This window comes from Nesoenas mayeri, assembly GCF_963082525.1.
Source record: "Nesoenas mayeri genome assembly, chromosome: 27".
In the NCBI taxonomy this organism is placed as follows: domain Eukaryota; kingdom Metazoa; phylum Chordata; class Aves; order Columbiformes; family Columbidae; genus Nesoenas; species Nesoenas mayeri.
This window is the reverse complement of record NC_137555.1, coordinates 3,684,418-3,701,535: the sequence shown is the minus strand read 5'-3', so window position 1 is coordinate 3,701,535 and position 17,118 is coordinate 3,684,418. Positions and strand designations below refer to the sequence as shown.

General features: G+C 45.8%; 1 protein-coding gene and 1 long non-coding RNA gene across 2 annotated transcripts in view; one reads left to right on the top strand and one right to left on the bottom strand.

Moving 5' to 3' along the window:
- SLC23A2 (solute carrier family 23 member 2) overlaps positions 1–13,408 on the top strand; it is a 32,429-nt gene extending 19,021 nt beyond the window's left edge. The window contains exons 9-15 of the mRNA XM_080360406.1: positions 178–334; positions 1,504–1,651; positions 2,177–2,282; positions 5,654–5,783; positions 5,911–6,048; positions 7,457–7,552; positions 8,048–13,408. Coding sequence (XP_080216532.1) covers positions 178–334; positions 1,504–1,651; positions 2,177–2,282; positions 5,654–5,783; positions 5,911–6,048; positions 7,457–7,552; positions 8,048–8,280 — 1,008 coding nt within the window. The 3' untranslated portion in view covers positions 8,281–13,408. The remainder of the gene's footprint in view (positions 1–177; positions 335–1,503; positions 1,652–2,176; positions 2,283–5,653; positions 5,784–5,910; positions 6,049–7,456; positions 7,553–8,047) is intronic.
- A 123-nt stretch (positions 13,409–13,531) lies between these two features.
- LOC308050292 lies at positions 13,532–16,949 on the bottom strand. The gene is made up of 3 exons (XR_013923390.1): positions 16,865–16,949; positions 16,649–16,761; positions 13,532–13,570 (listed from the first exon to the last, which is right to left on the bottom strand). It is a non-coding gene; the product is annotated as an uncharacterized lncRNA (long non-coding RNA).
- Positions 16,950–17,118: the final 169 nt, after the last annotated feature.

The window sequence follows — 17,118 nt, the reverse complement described above, 5'->3', positions numbered from 1 at the left end:
ACCCAAAATTTCACTTCAGATCCCGGTATCTGCATAATAGATATAATAGATATATCTGCATAATAGATATTCAGATTCAGGTATCTGCATAATAGATATTCTGTGCAGGAACCATTTGCTGTTGATGAACATTGCCAGTGATGGTTTATTTTAAAGAGCTTTTCTTCTCTTTCCCAGATTATTTTAGCCATTTTGGTGTCGTGGTTGCTTTGCTTCATCTTCACGGTGACAGACGTCTTTCCCCCTGACAGTTCCAAGTACGGTTTCTACGCTCGCACAGACGCCCGACGGGGAGTGCTCTTGGTCGCTCCGTGGTTCAAGGTTCCTTATCCTTGTAAGTAGATCTGGTTTTAAGAGCTGTTTTTTCTAATACTACACCTACGAGTATCATTTCTGCTGTTTTCATGGGGGTTGCTATTTTGCTCTCAGTACCATATTCCAATGCACTCAACATGCACTGAGCTAAAGACATTGGAGGTGAGGATGATGGGTTTTTTCTTATTTTCCTTTTTAATTTGATACTCTGAGGCCTCACCCAAGAAAGTCTGAGTCTGTGAAACTTGAACTTGTATAAGGCACTTGCAGAGTTTATCTAGGTAACTCTTGACTTCTAATAATATAACGTGACTCTATATAAAACACGGACTTTTTGGGGAATGGTCGATTTATCTGGACTTGTATAAGGATGGGTTATGGCAACTCCTGTAGACCTACTGGAGTCATCAATTCTCGTTTAAAGAGAGTTTTTTCCAGCTTAATGCTCTTTTCTGCCCCACACACGCTCGTTCTTGGCGTAGCACAACGTAACGATGACACAAAAATGTCCCGACTTCCAGCAGCAGTGTTAGAATCAGGCTGATGAAAAATCAGGGGGTGCCAATCGGTGCTTTCAAAGGACAAAAAAGTATTTATAAGAGGACACGACACTCTTTACCCAAGCCTCGTTCATTCACATTCGTGTGATTTCAAGTTCCTTTTGTTGCGAGAGGCTCATCTGTTTCAAAGAGATAAAAGCGTCGAGGCAATTGCTGTGGAAAACCTGCCAAGCTTTTCTACGGGCTTAAATTAATCTGATTTTTCTCCTCGACAAAAATTTAAAGTTGGAGGGTGTCTGTGCAGCGATCGTAGCTGGTTGTTGGCCTTTGGTTTCAAGTTTGTTCTACTGAAGAGGAAGGCTGAGTTTTGAGAGCAATTATAATTAAGTGGCGTTTTCCTCACTGATCAGAATTGTTTTTCCACAAGCGGTAGTTCGAATTCCTTCTCTTCTGAACAGGAGGAATGTTTTTTGGTGGGGTTTAGGGCTTTTTGGGTATTTTCCAAGCGTGATCAAAGCGGTCGGGTCGGCCGTTTTTCCATTGCTCCTTTCATTTCCCTGAACTTGTCAGACTGCGTTACTGTGAAGGGAGTTTGCTGATTCCACTGAAGACGAATACATTGCTGGCTGTTTTGATACCAACATTGTTTTCTGTGGCACGAGAGATTTCAGTTTTCTTTTCTTCACAGTTCAGTGGGGACTGCCAACGATTTCAGCCGCCGGGGTGATAGGAATGCTCAGCGCCGTTGTTGCCAGCATTATCGAATCAATAGGAGATTACTACGCCTGTGCCAGGTTGTCGTGTGCTCCCCCTCCACCTATTCATGCCATAAACAGGTATGTCAAAAAATATATCTATTTTTCAGTGTCTTAAGCTATTTTTTTCCCTTTGGATAAGACAGGAATGTACTCTGAGATTAAAAACTACAATTTGGTCAAGGACAAGAGCCAAGGGGCTGAAATATAAGATGCAACTGTCGTGTTGAATTATTTTATTGCAAGTGCAGCGTTGGAAACTTAGTCCTGTTGCTGCTGGAGTCTGTGGAAGTTAATAGGACATTTTCTGTAGGGATGGAGTGCTAAATCGGTTTGGAATCAGGGCGGCTTCTCAAATTCATTTGAAGTGCAATTTTAGAAATAAAGAGCAGCCCTAAGTTTGACTCGAATTACTTTGAAATTTCCTCAATTTGAGAACGTGGGTGTCTTAAGACATAGAAAACAGAACTCAGGTTGGTTTTGCAGGTGTGTTGGAGCTTGAAATATGAATTACAATAATGAATGCGGGACAGGTGCCTTAGCAGGCGTGCAGTCTGAAGTGAGTCTGTGCTAATACAAGTTTGACTCTTTCTCTATGATTTCCAGAGGGATTTTTATTGAGGGTCTCTCCTGTGTTCTGGATGGCGTATTTGGGACAGGGAACGGATCCACTTCTTCCAGCCCCAACATCGGTGTCCTGGGCATCACGAAGGTTTGTGCTTTACCTCGATTCCTCAGTGACCGGAGTATTTTATCTCCTTTGGTGCCACTTTCATGTTTCCCAGCATGATCCTCCTCCAGTAAACCATACTACTTATTGCTTTGTGCACACAAACTTTACACTGCATTCTGAATTTACACATTGGCTGTAGCAGCCATTGTCTAATGGAATCACATTCTGGACAAGGACCTCAAAAACGTTATTTTTATTTGGAGTAAAGCGCAGTTAGAAAAACTGCATAAAGCACATGATGCTAAATAAGCTTTGAAAATCAAGGTAGCATTTCAGGGCTCTAAGGGTGCTTTGAGTTGAGGCGTAAACACTGTAAACCATAAAGAAATTGATATTCTTTTGTGCTAAAGAACTGACTATTTTTAATGTCTCAATGAAACGCAACTTGAGGTCCTTGGGTCTTATCTACATCTGTACTCGGACGTTGCACTCAAGGTAACTTCAACATTAAATGTGCCCTAAATAGTTGTTTCTGGCTTGATAGGTTCTTAAAGCACTGAGCATGCTTAGGGGATCACCTGTTTTTTGAGGTGTTACTCAGCCAAATATATCAATATTTGAGGAATTCCTTTATTCACATGCAGCACTGGATATGTGCTTGAATGCCTTGCTGAAGCAGGAGACCTTGGACTGCAGATAGATTTGCTCGATATTGTTAATTTAACCTTGTTAAGAAATATCACCCGAATGGGTAAGAGTAATTTATGTTGGAAACACGTACATCTTGTTGCGTGTTTCGCTTGAAAAATAAATCAACTGCATGCGTACAAGACAGAAGATGTACGCTCTCCACTTACAATAACTCATCCTTCTGACTTAATCTAATAGAGATGATGGATTTATCTTCAGCCATTTTTTTTCTGCACAAAGGATGATTCTCTTTGGTTTTACCATGGAACATAAATACTAATAGCACCATCTGCTGTCCGTATAAGTCTCCCAGTCAGCTGCTGATGGAAATTTCCTAGAATAAATGTTAGTTAGAAAAACCCTTCAAGAGAGGCTTATTGTGTTCTGCTCCCTTTCTGTTGTTACTTCATAGGGCTTGATATGAATTAACAGCCATTTTTTTATTAACAGTCCGCAGAAATGAGTGCACATTGTGCTTTGAAATGGCGAAAAATGAATGTTAAACTGGCAGCTGTTAGAGAACAGAGTTAACTACAGTTGGGTCTACTGGAGGAGTGAATGTCCCTTATCCGGGTGGCACAGCTGGATGGCACAGCTGGATGGCTCTGCTCCAGTGTTTTGTCTTGTTTTCTTGTCTGCACACTCATTCCTAAACCCCCCATAGTTTTGCAGCTTCAATTTGTATCAAAATAGGGGTTTTTTGGCGTGTAGATGCTCCACTGTTTATTTAGGAGAGGAAATCTTTAGTGCTTGTGAGCAAAGACTGCGTAGCCCTGGTGATCCCGTCGTACCAGAGCAACATTTAAAAGAGACATTTATCTGCCTCAAAATCAGTGTATGATGACACTTAGAATTTAAATGTACGGTATTTACACCCAATTGAAGCCACAGAAGTCTTGGAGCTAATCTGTGAGTGAGTTTTATTTGATGACAATCAATTTCTGATTAGTTGGGACGAAATATAGGCAGTTCATCCCACAATGTGGTGATGACATGGATGCTCCGATAAGGTACCAGGTACCATATCAATACTTTATTTTTTTTCTCATTTCACTCATTAAGCTCAGTCACACATGCTGAACGAATTAATATCTACTTCTCTTTAAAGCTTAATACTGTGTAATAGGGCACCTACAAAGGGCTTTGCTAGAAACAACCTTGGCAGTGTAAAAGGGGTTTTTTTGTACCTGATGTTCCTCTTATTCAAGTGTAACACAATTAAAATATTGAACATTCAGGTTTTTCAGCTGCTGCTACAAAAAAGTAGCAGAGAAGTACTGCCCTGAAGTTTGAATGCTTAAAATAAATATGGGAAGGAAGTGCAGGCACTTGGCGTCAGTTTTAGAACAGCCACGATTTGCATGTGAAATGAATTTGGTTCTGATCTCAAAGAGGGATGTTATAAAACCAGCTTATAATCTCTCCTAGAAAACCAGCATCTCCTTCAAGTGAACTGCATGGTAGGTCAGTAATATAACTAATAATACAAATATTCTTGTATAACAGGGCAGCAACATGTGGATTTTATTATTTTTTCCCCATTTGCGTTGTAATTGGTCTGTTTGCCGCCTCTCCTATTTGTTTTCTTTCTTGTAGATGGGACTGTGCCACGTTTCATGGTTATTGTGGCTGTAGCTGTTACAGATGGGTTTAAACACATCTTAATGTTAATGAAAACAAAACCTAATCAGGTTAAAATTGGAGTGCAGCCACGTTACAGCTGAGCCCTCCAAAGCCGTTTGTAAAGACTCTGCAGCCTGTGCTTCAGCAACACACACAAAAATCAACCCAGAATCCCAGAATGTCAGGGATTGGAAAGGACCTGGAAAGCTCATCCAGTGCAATCCCCCCATGGAGCAGGAACACCCAGATGAGGTTACACAGGAAGGTGTCCAGGCGGGTTGGAATGTCTGCACAGAAGGAGACTCCACAACCCCCTGGCCAGCCTGGGCCAGGCTCTGCCACCCTCACCAGGAACAGGTTTCTTCTCAAATTTAAGTGGAACCTCCTGTGTTCCAGTTTGAACCCATTACCCCTTGTCCTATCACTGGTTGTCACTGAGAAGAGCCTGGCTCCATCCTCCTGACACTGCCCCTTTAGATATCTGTAAACATGAATGAGTCCCCTCTCAGTCTCCTCTTGTCCAGCTCCAGAGCCCCAGCTCCCTCAGCCTTTCCTCACCCGGGAGATGCTCCACTCCCTTCAGCATCTTTGTTGCCCTGCGCTGGACTCTCTGCAGCAGTTCCCTGTCCTGCTGGAACTGAGGGGCCACAACTGGACACAAGATTCCAGGTGTGGTCTCCCCAGGGCAGAGCAGAGGGGCAGGAGAACCTCTCTGACCTACTGACCACCCCCTTCTAACCCACCCCCGGTACCATTGGCTTCCTGGCCACAAGGGCCCAGTGCTGGCTCATGGTCACCCTGCTGTCCCCAGGACCCCCAGGTCCCTTTCCCCTACGCTGCTCTCCAACAGGTCGTTCCCCAACTTGAACCTGGGGTTGTTCCTGCCCAGATTCAAGACTCTACACTTGCCCTTTTTCTATTTCATTACATTTTTCCCACCCAACTCTCCAGCCTGTCCAGGTCTCACTGGATGGCAGCACAGCCTTCTGGCGTGTCAGCCACGAACACACAGGAGCTTGAAAAGAAGCTTTAAATGCCAAAGAGAATAATAAATAATGTGCAAGGCGTAAAGTGAGGGTTTTTTTGCTCTCGCGCAGGTGGGAAGCCGGCGGGTGATTCAATACGGCGCAGCCTTCATGCTCCTGCTGGGGATGGTCGGCAAGTTCAGCGCTCTCTTCGCCTCGCTGCCTGACCCCGTGCTCGGCGCCCTCTTCTGCACTCTCTTCGGTAAAATTATGGGTTTTTTGCTCCTTTTTGTGCACTGTGCGGCTTCATCTTTTACTGCTTTTTTTATGCGTGTGTTGCTATCTTTTTTTGCTATGTCAAAGCTGAGGCTTGTTTTCTTATCGTTTAGGGATGATTACAGCCGTGGGTCTGTCTAACCTCCAGTTCATCGATTTAAATTCTTCTCGTAACCTGTTTGTACTTGGATTTTCCATTTTCTTCGGACTCGTCCTTCCAAGCTATCTCAAACAAAATCCACTGGTCACGGGTACGTGTTTCTGCTCATTTACAGGCAGCGTACTTTTACCTTCTACTCATACACAAAGTATATGCACAAAGTAGTGTAAAATAAGAGAAAAAAACATATTATGGAGACAATAAAAGTTATAGATAAGAAGCTGGGTGTGTTCACAGAATCCCAGAATGTCAGGGATTGGAAGGGACCTGGAAAGCTCATCCAGTGCAATCCCCCCATGGAGCAGGAACACCCAGATGAGGTTACACAGGAAGGTGTCCAGGCGGGTTGGAATGTCTGCACAGAAGGAGACTCCACAACCCCCTGGGCAGCCTGGGCCAGGCTCTGACACCCTCACCAGGAACAAGCTTCTTCTCAAATTTAAGTGGAACCTCCTGTGTTCCAGTTTGCACCCATTGCCCCTTGTCCTACCACTGGTTGTCACTGAGAAGAGCCTGGCTCCATCCTCCTGACACTGCCCCTTTAGATATCTGGAAACATGAATGAGTCCCCCCTCAGTGTCCTCTTGTCCAGCTCCAGAGCCCCAGCTCCCTCAGCCTTTCCTCACCCGGGAGATGCTCCACTCCCTTCAGCATCTTTGTTGCCCTGCGCTGGACTCTCTGCAGCAGTTCCCTGTCCTGCTGGAACTGAGGGGCCACAACTGGACACAAGATTCCAGGTGTGGTCTCCCCAGGGCAGAGCAGAGGGGCAGGAGAACCTCTCTGACCTACTGACCACCCCCTTCTAACCCACCCCAGGTCCCATTGGCTTCCTGGCCACAAGGGCCCAGTGCTGGCTCATGGTCACCCTGCTGTCCCCAGGACCCCCAGGTCCCTTTCCCCTACGCTGCTCTCTAATAGGTCATTCCCCAACTTACACTGGAACCTGGGGTTGTTCCTGCCCAGATTCAAGACTCTACACTTGCCCTTGTTCTATTTCACTAAATTTTTCCCTGCCCAGCTCTCCAGCCTGTCCAGGTCTCACTGGATGGCAGCACAAGCCTTCTTGTGTGTCAGCCACTCCTCCCAGCTTGGTGTCATCAGCAAACTTGCGTATAGTACAGTCTATTCCCTCAAATCAGAATAGAATTAATTGAGCTGTTGAGACCTGAATTTGATGTTCCCCTTTATAGTCTCCTATTTAGTTGAATTTAAGCACTGGGGTCTGCAGGAGAAACTAAAACGGCATTTTGTGACATTTTTATAAACAACTGTAAATTCATGCGGGGTTGGGTTTTGGGGAAGAAGGTTCCCCACACTGTCCTACATCAGCTGAAAGTTCTACATCTATTCCCACATTGTTTTAAGAGTTCTATTCAAGTAAATTCCTTGGTGAACTCAATATGGAGTTTTCCCACTTGTCCTGTGTATAAACCAGTAGGTTGTGTATATGTACAATAAAAATTGAGACTCTGAATGTATTTTCTTTCCTGTTCTTCTAGGAATAGCGGGCATTGATCAAGTACTAAACGTTCTCCTCACTACAGCCATGTTTGTCGGGGGCTGCGTTGCCTTTATTTTGGATAATACCATTCCAGGTCAGCACATGAAGTTAATTGATGTGAAACAATAACTGCATTTCTGAATGAAGATAAAGCATTTCATGATGAGGAATTGATTATTGCTTTTGTTATTGGCGTCTTAAACACCCAGAGCTTAACACCTCTGTGCCTCAGTTTCCCTGAGAACTCTCTGAATCCTTTTCAGGCTGAGGTCTCCATCCTATTCACCATATAAAATAGCTGATAAAAATCCACCCAGCATAGTCTTTTTGCAGAGGCAGAGTCAAAATATTTTAAGATCCAAACCTGCTCCCATTTATTTAAGAGCAAAAATTTGCCTCAAATTCCAGTTCCAAAATAAAACAGGTAATAGCTATTTCCAATAAACCTTTTTTTGCCTCTTTGAGGAATCTGTAAGGTCTTTGTAGTGTTGTGTCTGAGACTTGGGATTTTCTTTTATCTCTTAACTATATACGTGTGCGTTTACATAAAGATATCAATATATGTTTTCCTTTTCATTTTGCCTCCTAGGAAGCCCTGAAGAAAGGGGAATACGGAAATGGAAGAAAGGGGTCGGTAAAGGAAGCAAATCGCTGGACGGCATGGAAACTTATGATCTGCCTTTTGGCATGAACTTGATTAAAAAATACAGGTGTTTCAGCTTCCTGCCCATCAGCCCAACATTTGTGGGTTACACGTGGAAAGGCTTCAGGAAAAGCAGCAACTGCAGGAGTTCAGATGAAGACTCGGAAGCTACAGTATAGCCTTAGCTGAAATTCTCCTATCTAGTTGTAGTTCAAGATGTATTTGCAGTTTCTTGCCGATTAAGAAGCATTAAAATATATGTTTTGTATATCTGCATTGAAATTCTGGAACCAGAGCTGAGACGGATTTAAAAAAGACAAAAATATAGCTTTCCTGTGGGTGCTGGTAGCCAGATCTAGTGTCTCTGGGTCACGTTTGCTAATGCTTCTCAGTTCGATTGTTTTGCAAAAGCTGTAGATACCGGCGCACCTAAAGCTGTTTCTTTTCAATGGGGCTTCTGGAAGTGTGGAGGTGCTACTGAAAAATGGTCTTTCTTTAGGGCGATTCTTATTGGAGTCATCGCTGGGATTTTTGGCGCGTTCATTGCTGGCAATGGTGGTTATGCCAGGAAAACCGAGTCTGGTGAGAAGGAGAGGAGGGAAAACAAGAAAAAAAAGGGAGAAAAAACATACATGTATTCATGTCAGATCCTGTATATATTGTTTTCTACTCACTGATTTGCACATTCCATAATTTCAGCCCCCTGCAGATCAGGCTTAGTTAACAGTGGCAAATCATGAGAGGATTCTCTTGAATTACTGACGGTTCGGTCAGATGTCCAGCGTTAGGACAGTAAATTTCTGTAATAACTTTGCCGATGGAAACGATGAGGAACTTCTGATAGCTCAGTGCTGTCGAAGACACTCATTTCATGGCAATTTCTGTGTTTTAAACATTTGCTTTTTCTACCGGGCATTTAACCACCTAATTATAGTGTCCAGGTGCAGGTTTTCTTGAGTTTTGCAGAGATGGGAAACCTTTAATTTCCAGGTGGGGCCTGATAACACTTGCTGTATCCAGCAAGACATTCCCTGGATAAAAACACTCATTATTGAGCTGTTCTAAGCAGTGGAAGCCACGTGGTTCAAAACGCCACGCAAAATCTTGTTGATCGGATATCGAGAGCTGATGCTGCACCTGAGCAGCTTATGTTGCGTTGTCTCTTTTTCTTCTCTTTTTTGGTGGGGTTTCTGCGAAAGCTCGTGAATGTGGCAGCAATGTCGAACGGCAGAGACACTACATTTGACATCCTCACCCACCGGATGGTTTCACGGGTATTGGGTCCAAATCAGGGCACCATTCAGATATATTTTTTTTTGGCCTGGAATAGTCTCAGCTCTGACGTTACGTGGGTGTTCATGCTCATCATGCATTCATCATTAAAAGGTTTCCTCCTGTTTAATGTTCTTACTATTGCAAGTTAGTTTTAGACTTCAGTGTGGCCCCAAAAAGCTGTGGAGATCATCAGGGAAACGTCATGTAATGTCATTTCAAGGCCAGTATGCTCTACGGTGCTTGCGTTTTGTACTCCTGGAAAACAAACAACAGCAGATCCTGTAATACATTAATATATTTATCAAAGTTTGACTACTGGACACGAGCGCAGGAACTCTGTTTGTCTCCGAGTCGACTTCCAGGTGAATTGTTTGATTCTTGACGCATGGAAGGGTCGGGGTGGGGAGGGCGAGGAAAGAGCTCAAGGGATCGATACCGAGTAGCGTAGAGTCGCGCTGATCTGATCCCGTCGCTGTCGTTCTCAGCATGCCGTGCCTCTTTCCAGAAACTATTTTATATCCCGCTTTTTCCATACCTACGCATGTGTTTGTTCCTGCTTCGGGGAACTTTCAGTAGTTTGGTGTCAATTGGACTGTCTCGACAGCTGGTCAGAAGAGTTGTTGTGTAGTAGACAAGGTTAGTTTACCTGTGAAACAAAAGTCATTTTTGTAATAATCTTTAAAATGTTTTCCTCTTCAGGTAGCAAGGCGTTAGATTTCCACACCCGCTTGCAGGTAGTTTGAGTGCGGACACCTCTAATCAGTGGCACGAAGCTTCCGAATTTCCCAACGTGATGTGCAACCAAAGATGTGAGGGAGACGCAGGGGAGTTTAACATATGTGTGTATATATAGAACAGGATAAAAAAACCAGCCACCTCTGGTGATCGCAATGATGTAAAATGCCAAAGCTGGTTATCTTGTAAATGTTGAGGAAGGGAGGCAAAAGCGTTTTATTTCAACCTGTGCCACCTCGGAAATATTGAAGCGTCACATCCGGCGATGCCGCCGAGCGCAGCAGCGTCACCCGCATCCTTTCCTAACTAACACCCAGGCTTTTCTAACTTCTCCCCCCAAATATTCTCTTGATAATTCAATTCTTGCGCAGCTGAGAGATGAGAAATCGCCTTTGTCTTCTCTCCCCTCGGGCTGCGGTGAAGCCGGGCAAGTTCTCCATCACCTTCTCTTGAGAACTGGTTTGTGACGCTTCGGTCAAATCCCAGTGCGAGGAATCCGAGGATATTGTTTCCTCTCCCCGGAGCAGAACACCACCCATCCCACAGCCTAGGAAAGACTCTCCGAATAGGTTTGATTGCTCTGTATTCAATTATTTGTGTGGCTTTGGGTCCCGCTGTGCTGATTCTCAGAGTGTTCAGCACCCCTTGGTAACACTACAATAAGTAGCTGTAGTTTCGCAGTTGCTTTTGTGGCTAAATCTGTACATGGAACAACTCCCTCCATCTTAGTACGAGCACAAGTGGTTAATAAGACCCTCAATTTACAAAGGGGATCTGCTGAAGCACCTATAATGTATAGAAAAAGGTTATAGCAGAGTTGGTGGTACTTTGAATGTACAAGGCAGGATAGTTATTGCAATTATTAATAATCGCGTCTCCCCAGCAAAGGAGGGAGCTGGTGCACGGGTGCCTTGCAAAAAGCAGCTCCTGTTTCTCTTCCCCATGTGCCCAAAACCATCTGAGCGCTGCCAGTCAAAGAAAACACATTGATTTTCTCCGGGAGGGAAATAATTCTGCGTTGGTGTTCGGTTACGTTGCGGATTTGCCACAGAAAGGTGGCTGGATATAGAAATCTGTATTTTTCCTCTATATGTTCTTACCTGCCTTTCAAACAGCTCAATGAAACAGAACCACGTAGGGAAGGCGACACCTGAGAGATGAGTTAAGAGGCGATGAGATGTTTTCAACCAAACTTTGAGGCGAAAGGGCAAATATTCATGGTAGAAATCTCATTTTGTCATATCGAAGGTGGTATCGGTGTATGCGAAACAAAACAACGTGCGACTTTCGTAATTGATATTCTATTGTATTTTTTTTTTTAGGTTAAATTAAGGATTCTTGCTAATGTTGAAACGTTTTCTAAAGTGAATACTTGCAAATTATACCTATAGAAATTTAGGCTTTGTAGCTAACGGCCATGGCTGATTAATGTGTTGGCGGAGGCACTTAAATCAGGTACCTCGCTCCGAATGTTCAAATCTTAAACCCGGAATTTGCTTTATGCCTTTTAATACTGACTTTAAATATGGCAACTTGGTTTGTACATGAATATTGCAGTATTTTATTTCCATATATTAAAAACAAAATAATAATAACATTTCCGCTCAGGATACATGACCGCGGTTTTCCTGGGAGGGAGTGGTATGAATGTCATGACAATGTCATGTTGATGGTAGAATTTCTTCATTGACGAATCGATAGTAGTTGTGTATACTTTATTTACCCATCTTTCCGTTCCTACCGAATGCTCCAGGGTTTCTTTCTTGTTCATCTCCCTCCTGAGATCTCGGTCGTCCCGATGCAGAATTGGCGCTCATGGCATGAAACCCTCAGCGCGAGGAGCGCCCGTGAGCGCTGCCGCTTGTTTTCAGCCTCGCGTCCTCCATAAAAAGGCCTGAAAATCGCATTATTTGCGGTACCAGCAGCGCTGCAGCGTAGCTGGTTTCAGCTGGAGTTCAGAACCGGTGATGTTGGGAGTGAGCCGTTGGTTGCGGCCCGTGACCTGAGCCACCCGCGCTTGACGTGGATTGTGGAGTCGTGTAGAAATCGTGTGTGGACAGACCAGCAAACCCACGGAGTTTCTTTTATGTGGCCTTCTCGAACCAAAAGCCACTCTTCTTTCTCTTCTTCCTTCTTTCTCCTCCCTTCCTTCCTTCTTTCTCCTCCCTTCCTTCCTTCTTTCTCCTCCCTTCCTTCCTTCTTTCTCCTTCCTTCCTTCCTTCTTTCTCCTTCCTTCCCCATCCTTCCTTCCTTCCCCTTCCTTCCCTCCTCCTCCTTCCTCCTCTTTCCCCTTCTCTCCCCCTCCTTCCTCCTCTCTCCCCTTCCTTCCTCCTCTCTCCCCTTCCTTCCTCCTCTCTCCCCTTCCTTCCTCCTCTCTCCCCTTCTTTCCTCCTCTTCCCCCTTCCTTCCTCCCTTCCTCTTCTCTCTCTTTTTCCTTTCCTCTTCTTGCTCCCCTGTTCAGGGGGCAGTGCCAGATCACTCACTCTCACAGCAAACCCCCCACTCACCCACCCATTCCCCATTATTTCCTCCAGCTGATGCTCATTTGGCTTCTCTCCTTTCCCATCCTCGCGGTGTCGGAGGCCCCAATTTTGCCGGCATTTTGCTGCTGTTCAGCCCAAGTCTTGGGGATCCGCGTTCGGAGCCACCCCAGGTATTCCCGTCGAGTTCTGATTTGCCTGTGACTCCGCATCGTCATCCATACATATCGCTACGAGACATATATTCTATTTAGAATTGCCTTGTGTACCAGCCGGCATTGACATCTTTCCAGATAAACCATCTTGCTGCCAGTCCAAATTATTGTACCTTTCTCTATAACAACCTTTGGCATAACAAACTATTGACTGTTCTTAGGCAGTGGGGATAAATATCTATTCATTACTTTCCGTGACTGATTTTGGCTGTAAAACTTCTGTTAAACAGCAAGAGGGGGGTTTTTTTGGTTTGGTTTTTTGTTCTGAGATGTTTAATTCCTTTATGGAGGGCTTTTTTTTTTATTATTTCATATTTTTTTTCTAACATCGCTTCATGAAACAATTAAATATTTAAAAAAATGTAATATTTGGACCAGATGTTGTGAATAATAGTAGATAAAGCTATTTTATTCTGTATTTTTCAAGCTGTTCGGTATAAATAAACGCGGGCATAGATGCAAGTCCAGAGCGTGGTGTTAAACTTCCTTTGGAACATCCCGTTTGGAGGAGAATCGATGGTTAAGTGCCACCCAAAAATACACCCCTGGTCGCCTTCTTGACCCTTCCAGCTCTCAGCTCATACCATGAAAACACATTAAATGTATTTGATTTATTTGGAAAAGTCCCTGCTGACCGTCCGTATGTCTTTATTTACCGTCTGTCCTTGCGCTCGGGCAGCAGAATTCCCTGTAGAACCAGTCGCAGGGTCAGCAATGGTGAGTTTCTCAGCAACATCCATGCAGAAAACTCAGTGATTAATTTCCTAATTAGAATTAAACAACCTCTAAGTTCTCTTAGTGCACTGAGCAGAGGCTTCGAGTTACTCAGTCCAGTTGAAAATAGGAGCAGCAAGAGTTAAAGCAGAGAAATCACTTCTGGTTTAAGGTAAAGCTTTAGGATTGGGAATTTTGGGGCTAAACTCTTTGACGACTTGTAGCCACAGCAAATTCTGGGCCCCTCGGGTTCACCTCATGTCGCTCCTCTAGGACACTTTAATTTAAGCTTATTTAAGATAAATGAGTTGAGTGTCGCCTTGTCTCATTCCCAACCGCTTAACGAACTCGTTTGTTTAATCGGGAGCTGGAATATGAATTTGGGGACGTGCAATGAATGGATTTAGGACCTGGAAATGTCTGGTTGAGGGTCCCCAGTGTCTCCAGACATCCAAGAGCCTCCCAGGTATCTGAGCTACTCTTACTTTTAAGGGGAATTAAGATACCCAAGCGCTTTTCTTAACTTAGGCGTAGCCTAACAGGGAAACAAAGCCAAAAGCCGCCTAAATCGGCAGCGAGAGGGTGAAAGTGGATCTGGTACCAAAGGCGATATGGAGCAGCTGTTTGACCAGGGTGAGGGATTTCTGTTATAATAAATAATACTATAATAGTTCCTGAGCTGGGCTGGGTTTGAGTTGGTGGTGAAAACATCTCTGATCTTAATCCTTGCTTAATCCTTCGTGCTACTGGGTCACAGCTCTGGAAATCATTGAGTTTTCTCCTTGTGTCTGGCCTGAGTCAAATACTCAGCATCAGATGCGTTGACACAATAAAAAGGACTTTACTGCCAGCAAAATCTCACACCTGGGGATTTTCAGAGCGATCGAAACGGCCTCAAATAGCGACAGAGTCCGTGTTTGAAGAAACATGTATTAGGTGCGAGCAAAAGCTTTTTGAAAAGCTGCTTCTCTTCCCATCTGGCTCCCGGAGGCTGCGGAAGGGGTAACAGATGCTCCTGAGCCAGCGCGTAGCCAAATGCGTAATATCGTCTGGTATTTACTGACAATTACCTTGGGGGTCTTAAAGCTGGGAAGCGAAAGGAGTTTGGATGCTTGCTGAGTCTGGGGGGAAATACTTGGATCTGGGAGAATTTTGGAGCTGATGCCTTAACATTTGGGGCTGACTGAGCTCCTTGACCTTCAGCACAAACAGAAGTAAATCGAGTAGTAGGTTGAGAGAGGTTCTCCTGCCCCTCTGCTCTGCCCTGGGGAGAACACACCTGGAATCTTGTGTCCAGCTGTGGCCCCTCAGTTCCAGCAGGACAGGGAACTGCTGCAGAGAGTCCAGCGCAGAGCAACAAAGATGCTGAAGGGAGTGGAGCATCTCCCGGGTGAGGAAAGGCTGAGGGAGCTGGGGCTCTGGAGCTGGACAAGAGGACACTGAGGGGGGACTCATTCATGTTTCCAGATATCTAAAGGGGCAGTGTCAGGAGGATGGAGCCAGGCTCTTCTGGTGACAACCAGTGACAGGACAAGGGGTAATGGGTTCAAACTGGAACACAAGAGGTTCCACTTAAATATGAGAAGAAACTTGTTCCTGGTGAGGGTGGCAGAGCCTGGCCCAGGCTGCCCAGGGGGTTGTGGAGTCTCCTTCTGTGCAGACATTCCAACCCGCCTGGACACCTTCCTGTGTAACCTCATCTGGGTGTTCCTGCTCCATGGGGGGATTGCACTGGATGAGCTTTCCAGGTCCCTTCCAACCCCTGACATCCTGGGATTCTGTAAATCCATCAAAACCAACAGTTTCAAAGGCATCAACCGCATTCCCTGCGAGGCGTTTAGCACAGAAACTCTGATTGAACCTGTGAAACAGGTACTTGAATGTCCCCGTGTGGCAAAAGGCTGATGTGGGAGCATCGTTCTGAGGGATGCAGGGGCGCAGCTGGCGGGACGCATTTCATCTATTTCCTACCACGTGGGTTTAGTTCCTCTCGGGTTTGTGCGGGTGCGGAGGAGCCGGCAGCCCGGCCCGGCCTCGCAGCCTGCAGGGATGCCTCAAATTCCTTTCATTTGATAAAGAAGTGCTGCCGTTTTGCTCGATCCTTCCCGACCCGCCGAGCAGAACGGCGCAAAATCAGGATTTAACCCCAGTTGTGCAGCCGAGCTCCTGCAGGTGCCCATAGCAAAACCCTCTATTTAATTATTTGATTTTTCCCTGATTGCATCCTGGGGGACCTGGTGGGAGTTTTCTCGCTTTTTAGGGCGAAATCCCTGGGTTTTGGGGCTGGGGTTTGCACAGCACGGGCAGCTCCGCTCCATTGTGCGACACGGCCGGGCCACAAAGGGGCCTCTCATCCCCTAAAGATGCTGTTGGAATATAAATCCCGACCCGCATCCCGTCGCTTTCGCCGAGTCAGTGTTTCCCCGAGCCAGATGGCTCCTCGACTCATCATATTTTACATACAAGTCAAAAAAATAAGCAAAGAAAAAAAAAACCCAATTACAATTCGTGTTTGTAAAGACTCGCTTGTTTTGCTAAAGCAGCTGGTTAAATTATTTCTTTGGTTTTGTTGTGTTGTGGGGTTTTATTCTTTTCCCTTTGTGTGGGCTGTTTCTAGGCAAATTCCTTCAAAAGGAAAAGAAAAGAAGCCCGGAGAAGCCACAAAGCGCTGGGAAAGGTCAGGAACAGACAAAGGCGGAGGGGCCGCCGCTGCTGCTCTTGTGGAACCCACAACCCACCCCAAATCGTCCCCCACGGGCAGGATGGGACCCGCGGCCCAGGAACCGAGGCTGAGCGTCGTTTCGGAGGTAACCGTGACCCCAAGCTGTAACAGCCGCTTCCAGGCAGATTAGTATTTATTTTATATATATATTTCCTCTTCAATCCCCTTCTCGGGGCGGGATTTGGATCCCACGGCCGTGGTTGGGAATAAGTTGCAGCCAAGACGTGGCCCCGTTGCACCATCCTGAAGGTGGAACAGCAAAGTGTGGTGAATATCGAGCTGAATATCACAGGGTTCGGAGTATTTTAAGGCAGAAATAACCACTTTAGCCTGTGTGGTGCAGCACACAAGGCTCCCCGTGGGAGTCCTGTATGGAGCTGGAGCCGATTGTAAGAGCAGTTCAAACCTGAGTGGGTGGGATGGGACATCCTTTGGGATCCTGGTCCTGGGATCAGACATCCTTTTGGATCCTGGTCCTGGGATGGGGCATCCTTTGGGATCCTGGCGCCGGGATGCAACCTGGGTACCAGAAACAGGGTTTCCCTTGGTAACCCCGAGCCCGAACCGAGGGTTTGAGCTGGAGCATCCTTTGGGATCCCAGTCCCGGTGGGGGGACACAAACCGTGTGCCCCGGGTAGAGCATTCTTTGGGGGATCCCCCAGGCTTGACACCCACAGAGGGTGTCCCTTGGGATCCCGGGGTGACCCTGGGTGCCGGAGAAGGGTGTCCCCGGGATTTCAACACCGTCACCCCGGCGAGTTCCCGCAGCCCCGCCCCGGCCCCCCCGCCCCGCCCAGGGGCGGCTCCACCGGGGGCAGCGGCTGCGGAGCCGGACGGGCGAGTGCGGGGGGACGGGGCATCTTCATCCTCATCCCG